Source organism: Malaclemys terrapin, chromosome 21, assembly GCF_027887155.1.
Source record: "Malaclemys terrapin pileata isolate rMalTer1 chromosome 21, rMalTer1.hap1, whole genome shotgun sequence".
Classification (NCBI taxonomy): Eukaryota; Metazoa; Chordata; order Testudines; family Emydidae; genus Malaclemys; species Malaclemys terrapin.
The window spans coordinates 3,707,605-3,716,204 of NC_071525.1; the positions used below are offsets into that span (position 1 = coordinate 3,707,605).

The 8,600-nt window shown below is 64.7% G+C and overlaps 1 protein-coding gene across 1 annotated transcript in view; it reads right to left on the reverse strand.

Annotated features, from left to right (window-relative positions):
• The window catches only part of NTRK1 (neurotrophic receptor tyrosine kinase 1), a 28,765-nt gene extending 20,536 nt beyond the window's left edge, over positions 1 to 8,229 (reverse strand). The window contains exon 1 of the mRNA XM_054010917.1: positions 8,027 to 8,229. Coding sequence (XP_053866892.1) covers positions 8,027 to 8,229 — 203 coding nt within the window. The remainder of the gene's footprint in view (positions 1 to 8,026) is intronic.
• Between the last annotated feature and the right edge of the window lie 371 nt (positions 8,230 to 8,600).

Here is an 8,600-nt window from a genome sequence, read left to right on the forward strand (position 1 = left end):
TCTGCTCCTGGGTGACCTTGGGCAAGTCACTGCCCGCCTCTGTGCCTCGGTTTCCCCACCTGTACAGTGGTGATGATGACCCTGACTTCCTTTGCAAAGAGCCAGGGATTGTCATTAAAGGGGCAAAATGAATGTATCTGGAGGCAGGGAAGGATCATTAGCCCCACTTTATAGATGGGGAAACTGAGGCACACCACGATTACAGGCCAGATAGACAGGTGCTCTCAGCGCCCATGATCAGGGCTTCATTTCCCAGGGCTCAGCTCCCTTCAGGCCAGATTGTGGGATATCCTGGAGTCGAGATCAGGGCCCTGCACGGGTAGATGCTGCTCAGACACGGGGAAGTGCTCCCCGGCTGGGACAAGTACAGCGGGATTTTCAAGCCGCGCTCTGTGGACAATCGGCCCAAGGTCACGCAGGGAGCAGTGTCAGAGCCAGGCCTGGAGCCCGGATCTCCTGAGTCCAAACCCGCGGCTGGACGCACCAGCCAACCCATGGCACGTGGCGGCAGGGCCGGAGCAGACACGCTTCCGATTAACCCCAAAGTGGCTCCCGTGGGACAGCCGGGGATCAGACCTGGGCTGCTCATGCAAGCCAGAGCCGAAGAGCCCCAGCTGACGCCAAATGCTACGTAAATTTCCCCAGCTCGGTGTAGCCAATGCTGCGGTCCTGGCCCATAGAACACCCTGCTAGTCCAGCTCCCCCCTGCCCTGCAGGGCTAACGACACCCCTCAACCCTGACCCCTGCAGCTCTGCCAAAGCCCCTCAACCCCGATCTGCAGCCCCCCAGCTGCTCCAGCCTTGGACTCCCCCACGCAGGCCCCTCCACTCAATCCCCTACAGCAAATTCCAGGAGCCCCCTGGAGGCTGCTTTTATTACTGCACCTCCTTGACCTCCCCCCAACTTTCCACTCGTGTTCAGGACCAAAGTGGCCTTGAATTTTGGGGGCGGCTGTTTCTGGGGAGCCCCGTGGGGCCCAATCCGCAGAGGGGCTCAGCTGCAGGGTCTGGCCCCCGTGGGAATCAGCTGGAGACAACTGAGGCAGGAGGCAAACTTATTGACCACTATTGACCCTAGTGACCTCTAGGGGTGGGGGTGGGGATGGGCCCCCCCATGGCAATTTCTAGGGGTGTCTTGGGGGAAGGGAGGAAAGAGGGTTGATTCGGGAGGGGAAGGAGATGAGTTTCCAACGTATTTTAAGGTCCCGATCCTGTTCCCGTTGAAATTAATGGCCAAGTGTCCAGTTGGGCTCAGAGCACAAACTGCCCCCCCCCCATACACACACACACACCCCGCAGAGTCCACGGGACATTTCACCAGCTCCGGCCCCGATCCCACAAGCTGCATCCCGCCTGCAGGTAGAGACCCCAGCACAAACCCCCATCACAGACTCATAGAATCCCAGGAGGTCATCTAGTCCACCCCCCTGCTCAAAGCAGGACCGATCCCCATCAAAACCAGACCCCTACCCCTGGGCCAACCTGCCAGATCCCCCAGCACCTCACCCCACCCCTCACGCAAGCACGTCCCCGCCTCGCGGCGACCCTGCTAGGCGACGGCGGATCAGGCCCGGGCGCGCCTGGCAGGATCGGGGCCCCTTGCACCAGTGATGAAGGGGAAGGGGGGATGCCCAGAGAGTGACCGAGACGGGACAATGCGATGGATCTCTAGGGGCAGGGTCCCTTTAAGCCCGCCGGCCCTAGTCTGGGGAATCCGATTGTGGCTGAGACCCCCCCAAACTCATTGCATGTGGGCACCGATCACTGAGCAGCCGGTAACAAGGTCAGGCTGGCTCAGACCCCCCCTGTTTCCCCCCAGCCGTAGCTGGGTCCTGGACTCAGCGTTACGAGGATGAAAAGAGGGGTTTGCTCTCCAGAGCACCTATCGCGGGCACCGAACCCCCGTCAATCCCATCCCCCGCGACCCGTCAGCCCATGTGCCGGCAATCCGCTTCCCTGCACTGCACCCGGGGGCCTGGCAGTCCAGCAACCAGCCAGCCAAACAGCAGCTGGCACGCTGCCGCAAATCCAGCCGCACATCTCGCCTGCAGCGTGGGCTGGGCTCCCCTCCCCAGCTCCAAAAGTCCACGCCTGAGCCGAAGGAGAATCCCCATCAGCTCTTAGCAGTACAGAGACAAGGACACACAGGGGCGCAGTGCTGATTCTAGCGGCGCATGCACAGACAGGCAGACCCCAGCCAGGGCACCATCACATCAGCACGAGGGCTACCGACTAGTCCTCCCGCCTGTCTGCACCCCACGCCAGCCCCCCCACGAATCGAAGGGGCATGGGACCAGCAATCGCCACCAGGCGGACACACGGTGTAACTTTACGCACGCTACATCCGTGGAACACAGGGAGCGTCTGAGGGCACCGGCTAGAGCCGAGCATAATGGGGCAGGGGCCAAGCTCTCGATCCCGACCCGCAGCCCCTCGATCCCGACCCGCAGCCCCTCGATCCCGACCCGCAGCCCCCTCGATCCCGACCCGCAGCCCCCTGCTACCCCAGCCCTGGGCTCCTCCAACTCCCGTTTACAAAGCGCAAGGAGCAGGCAGAGCAGGAAACTGGGGCTTGACCCACTTTTGGGCGCCACGGATTCTGGGCCCTGCCAGGGCCCTGGGGTCACTCTCACTCTGCTCCGCATGGCCCCTGGGGGGCAGAGAATACCCACCGTGCAGTGCGCTGCAGCCATGGCCCCGATCCACCCCCTCTGCCAGGGATTGGGGGGTGGGGGCTGCAGAGCCCTTCTGCCAGGTTCACCCCGGCTGGGAGGCCCCTTGGGCACCGGGGATGGGGGGGGGGGATTCCCAGGGGACTGTTTCCCCCTTCCTTTAAGGGCCCTTGACACTGCCAGAGCAGCCTAGGGAGCCTGGGTGTCACTGAGAACCAGGCCCCCATCCCCAGCTCCTCCCCCCACCCCTGAGCTCCCAGCACCCGGCCGCTCCAGCCCTAAATTCAGCCGCAGTCCCTACAGCCCGGCTGCGGCAGGGTCGTTAGCGAGGGGCAATGCCCCCCCCCCCACCCCCCAGCAGCAGGAGCTGAGAGCCGCGGGGCCTGATTTACAGCCCCGGCTCCCTTTGGCCATCAAGGGGCCTTATTTCATCATTATCACCCGTTCTCCTGCTGCTTGATGTCACCATCTCCACAGCGACCCGTGCGAAGCTCCCGGCATCTGCCCCCAGCCGCGGAGCTCAGCCGTTTCCCCACCGGGGTGGGCCAGAGGGGCTCAGCGTGCCCGGGTCCTATTCCCGAGTGTTCCCCTCCCCGTGCCTCAGTTTCCCCAGCTGTAAAATAGGGGGTCCGTGACACAACCTTTCCTGGGCTTTGAGATCGCTGGGTGGAAGCCACTGAAGGCTGTTCCCGGGGCTGGATTCCACTCTCCCCAGGGAGCTTTGCCTTCCAGAGCGACTCTCGTTACTGACTCGTGATTTCCCGACGCGTTTCCCCCGCACCCCGAGTCAGGGGACGTCGCGTGGTGACAAAAACCGCTCCCTGCAAAGAGTGGCTGGACGTCGCCTGAGACACACACACGGCCGGGGGCGGCGACGGAAGACGAGACCCGGAGAGCGGGAGACCTGCGGGGTTTTTGCCCTTGGGACCTTGCTCGGATCGAAACAATCTAAATCCTGCAATCGCGGCCTTAGCCATCTCACCGAGGGGGACGGGAAACTACTGCCCCAGAGAGCCTGGCCCAGGGATCCGAGGGAGGGGAGAATTTCTCGTGTCTGGCACATCTGGGAGACGAAGCAAGAGAAACGTTTTCAAAACCTCTGACGACTGTCCCCCTTTCAGGGGGCTGACCGGTCTCACGGACCGCCAGGTTTCACCCCACTTAAAAACGACTTGCTTCCAAAATCAGCCCTAAAAATACAGCCGCGTGACAGCTCACTGTGACTGACCAATTGCTGATGTTCTCCTTTTTACCATCTAACTGTAAGAGAAATCAATTGGAGTATAAATATTGTACTTGCATTTCAGGGTATAACACACAGAGCAGTCTAAACAAGGCATTGTCTGTATGAAATTTTAGCTGGCACTGACTTCGCTAGGGCTTTGTCGGTAGCCTGTTGTAAAACTAGGCAAATATCTAGAGGAGCTGATGTACCCCGGAAGACCCCTGCGTACCCCCGGGGTACGTGTACCCCTGGCTGAGAACCACTGGTGTAGACATAGCTGTGAAGATCCAGCCCTTTGGAACACATCCTAAGTCCCTTAGCTAAGGTGCCGCTCGCATCGCCGTGCAATTAGCGTTTGTTGTGATGGGAATTTGTTTCTGATCGATACACGACCCATAAAAGGATCGAGGTCTAGTCTGACCACCCAATGGTCAGAACTTAAATGCCCTTCCACCGCCCCAGCCCTTGCTCGCCCCACTCCCATATCACACCACAGCTGATCGGTCCGGGCCTCACTAAACCGTCCCTCAGCTGGCGTCCAAAGTGCCCCATGGCTGGCACTGCCAGGAACTGCCGCCCCCCCCCAGCAGCGGGGAAATCTCTCCGCCGTGCAGTGCCCAGCGCTCTGGCTTAGCTGCCACACGGGGAGAGGCCGCTTGATTTCCACGGGGGCTTCTTCCCAAGGGCTTAAATTGAAGCAGGCGCTTAAGTGCTTTGCCGGATGGGGGCCGGGGCCCTCCGCCCTTTGCAGGAGCAGGGCTGGAGCACAGGCCAGGGTCAGAGCCAGACGGGACCACCCGGGGAGCGCTGGGGGGCGGGAGGGTCCGCCACGAATGAGCAGGAACGGCTGGGGGTGACTCCCTGGCCTGGAGGTCGCATGGACCCTTCTAGGAGAAGCCAGAACTGGGGGGAGCGGGATGTCTGCGGGGGGGGGATTTGCAGGCAGGACTCCCCCCCTGAAACCGACCCCCAGTGGCACGGCGGGGCCCCAGGAGCGCCTCTTTGTGGAGGGGAACACAAAGGAAATGCCCAGAGAGTCACCGGCTGCAAACTAGGCGGTGCTCCACAAACCCCCAGCACAGCCCCGGGGAGCCAGGCAGCCTCGCCCCGGCCGCACGGGCACATGGCATCGCAGGCCCAACTGCTGACATACGCCCCCCCTGTGGCGGGATCGGACAAGGCGCAGATAAATGCAGGGTCCACGGCTCTCCTGGGGGCTGGAAGAGCTCAGCTGGGGTGGGGAGGGATGGTAGAGCCGCCCAGGGGGGGTATGGATGCATTGGCCGAATGCCCATGGATGTGCACACGCAGGGTGAATACCAGGGCCAGAGAACTGGAAACAAACCCACATGTTCTCCGTGCGCCACCGTGGAACAAACTCGTGTCCCAGCATCTCCTGGCCACAGTGAGTTTGGCGGGTCCTCGTCCAACTCCCCGCCCCAAAGCTGCCCTCTGGCCCCCGCCCGTCAGCACCCAATGCAGACGTTAACCCATTCACATCAGCAGCGCCCCCCCTCCAGCGAGGGTCAGCATCCTGCCCAATGTACAGACTGGGAAACTGAGGCAGGAGAAGGGCAGGACCTTCTGCAAGGCCCCACAGCGGCCAGGCTGCCAGCACCACCCGGCTCTTTCGACGCCTCGTCGTGGGCTTTAAGCACAAGGGAATTCTGCCTCCCGCCTCATCCCATGCTGCTCAGGACAAACTGAGAGCAACCTCGGCCGAGCCACCGTGTAGACAGAGCACCGGGGCTGCCTGCCAGGCCCTGCGGCAAATGCCCGGCGTGGGAGGGTCTGGCCGCCCGGCTCCTCAGTGCACCAGGCTGGTCGGTGCTAAGGGGGTTTGGCCCCAAAGCCAGGAATCCCGCCAGATACAGCAGCAGGGGCCTAAAACAAGGGCTGCCCGGGTCCTCAGCAGGTCGCGGGGGCTGACCGTGGCTGGGGCCCTGGGCCCCCGACTCCCCTGGAGCAAGATCCATTTACACCCCATGGGGATCAGGCCTGGTGCCTCCTGTTCACGCAGGGCGGGGGGGGGGGCTCCCAGGAGCACAGCCCCCACCCTGCCATGGGGGGGGGGGAGCAGACATGGGGGAGGGAAGAGGATGACAGGCCGTGCATGCTACAGCATCAGCCACGCGTGGCAGGGGCGTATCACAGAGACAGTCGGTGTCTGGAGCCCACAGGATCACCCCAGCAGGGCAGCCTCCCCCCCCCCCTTCACAAGCAGGGACCAGAGGGGCGGGGAGGGAAGCGGCCCGAGATGACACAGCGAGGGAGGTTCAGAGCCGGGAACTGAACCCAGGAGTCCTGCTGCCTCCTCGTCTACACTAACCCCCAGCCCCCACTCCTTCCTCGCTCCAGGAATGGAGCCCAAGCCTCCCGACGCCCTCCTGTGACTAGACCCTGCTCCCCACCCAGAGCCAGGGACAGGACCCAGGAGTCCTGGCTCCCAGCCCCCCCGACCCTAACCCTCTAGACCCTGCTCCCCTCCCAGAGCCAGGGACAGGACCCAGGAGTCCTGGCTCCCAACCCCCCCGACCCTAACCCGCTAGACCCTGCTCCCCTCCCAGAGCCAGGGACAGGACCCAGGAGTCCTGGCTCCCAGCCCCCCCGACCCTAACCCGCTAGACCCTGCTCCCCTCCCAGAGCCAGGGACAGGACCCAGGAGTCCTGACTCCCAGCTCCCCCGACCCTAACCCTCTAGACCCTGCTCCCCTCCCAGAGCCAGGGACAGGACCCAGGAGTCCTGGCTTCCAGCCCCCCCCCGACCCTAACCCGCTAGACCCTGCTCCCCTCCCAGAGCCAGGGACAGGACCCAGGAGTCCTGGCTCCCAGCCCCCCCAATCCACTAGACCCTGCCTAGTACAGCCAACACATTTCTCCCAGAGAGCAGCTTCCCCTCATGAGCCCCCCTGGAGGGAAATGGGGGTGGGGAGGGGTCTTGCGAGCCCCCAATAGGGTGGGAAGTAGTTGGGGGCAACCGATAAGGTCCAGGGGGTGTCATGGAGAAGGGGGACACGGGGATGGGACGATCCATATTGTAACAGCCCCATCCCGCGCTCCGGGGGCAGATCTAAACTCGAGAAGACCCTGCTCCCCACTTGGAAATACCAGCGTCCAGCGCTCACCCTGCCCCCACCCAGCCCTCCGCCCCACACTCGGCTTGCCAAGGGCCCCAGCCGTCACTGGCCACAAAGCACGGCCGGCCTGAGCCAGTGGCATTCCCGCACCCGAGGGAGGATCGGGCCCATGGCCCTTGGCTCAGACCCCCCCACACACACACCTCAAGCGAGCTGGGCAGGGAGAGCCCGGTGCAAAGCCCACACTGGGCTCCTGTCCCCCCCAACGCCCTGCAAAGAGCACCTGGGGCCGGGGCAGGACCCCTGCTTGCCAGCCTCTGCTTCTCCTTTCTGTGTAGGGGGCAGCGTCACGCCCCCATCGCCACACCCACAGAGCCAGCCAGGGCATTGTCCTACCCCCCCCCCCCCAGAGCTCTGCTGGCTCCATGGGGCCCCTCAGGGCTGTGCCAGGCTGTGGGGCTGCTCTAAATCCACCCTGCACGGGGCGGGGGGCTGAGCCTGCGGGGGATGGGCAAGGGTGCAGCGAGGGGACCTGAGAAGGGGAGCGGTTCCCCGCCTGCTCCCATCCTAGCCGGGGCGGGCACAGGTGGCACACGGGGTCTGTCGCCCGTCCATCCCCCCAGCACCCGGCCTGGAGCCAGGGCATGGGACGGGTCCATTCAAAACCCCGGGCACCCACTTATGGCCAGGGTGGGGGAGCCCTGGGACTTGGATTGGGGGGTCTCCACCCTTTACATCTCTGAGCCTCCCCCACATAACACCCCCCCCAATGTCCAAAAACATCCCTGCTCCCCAGACCCCGATCTCCTGGGTCCCTGACTCCGGTACCCCCACCCCGCCCCTCCCCAGTCCCCGACAGCCGCATGCCCCACGTCCACCTGCTACGGTGCCCCCCGGGAGTTATGGCTCCCCCACACCGGTGGCTTGGGGGGCGCTGGCATCTTCCACCCCCCTCCGCCCAGTCACTGGGGGGCACTGCCAGCTCCTGCCCCCTCCCCACTGCGGTCATGGGGGGGCGCTGCCAGCGCCCCCCCCCCCCCAGCCCCACTCACACTTCGGTGAAGTTCTCCGTCCCCACCAGCTCGCCCAGCCCGCGGACGCGGTTGGGCTCCAGGCACTGGAGCGAGGTGGCCCCGTAACACCTGCACGCCCCGGGGCAGGGGGCGGCCCAGCCCGGGGCCAGGAGCTGCCAGGCCAGCAGCAGCCAGGCGGGGCAGCAGCCCGGAGCCGGGGGCATCCTGCGGGCACCGGGCATCGCGCTCCGCACCTCGCCCGGCACCGGCTGGGAGCGTGTGCGCGGGGAGGCGCCCGGCTTAAAGGCAGAGGCAGGACCGGGCTGGGCGGGGCGGAGCCTGCGTCCCCCCAACACGCCCCCCCAGGGCCGCCCGGCGGTGGAGGCTGAGGGCTGGGGCTGGCCGGGGAGCCCGGCGCTGGCTCCAAACCCCCCGGGGGCGCAGCGGGGATGGAGCAGAAGAGACGGGATCGGCCAGGAGCCAGCGTCAACCAGCCCGATCTGCAACCCGGCCGGACAGCCAAGGGTGGGCTGGCAGGGGCTGCGGGTCGGGAGTGAGGGGCACCATCAGAGCTGGGGGGGGGATCCCAGGGCTGGGCTAGCAGGGGCTGCGG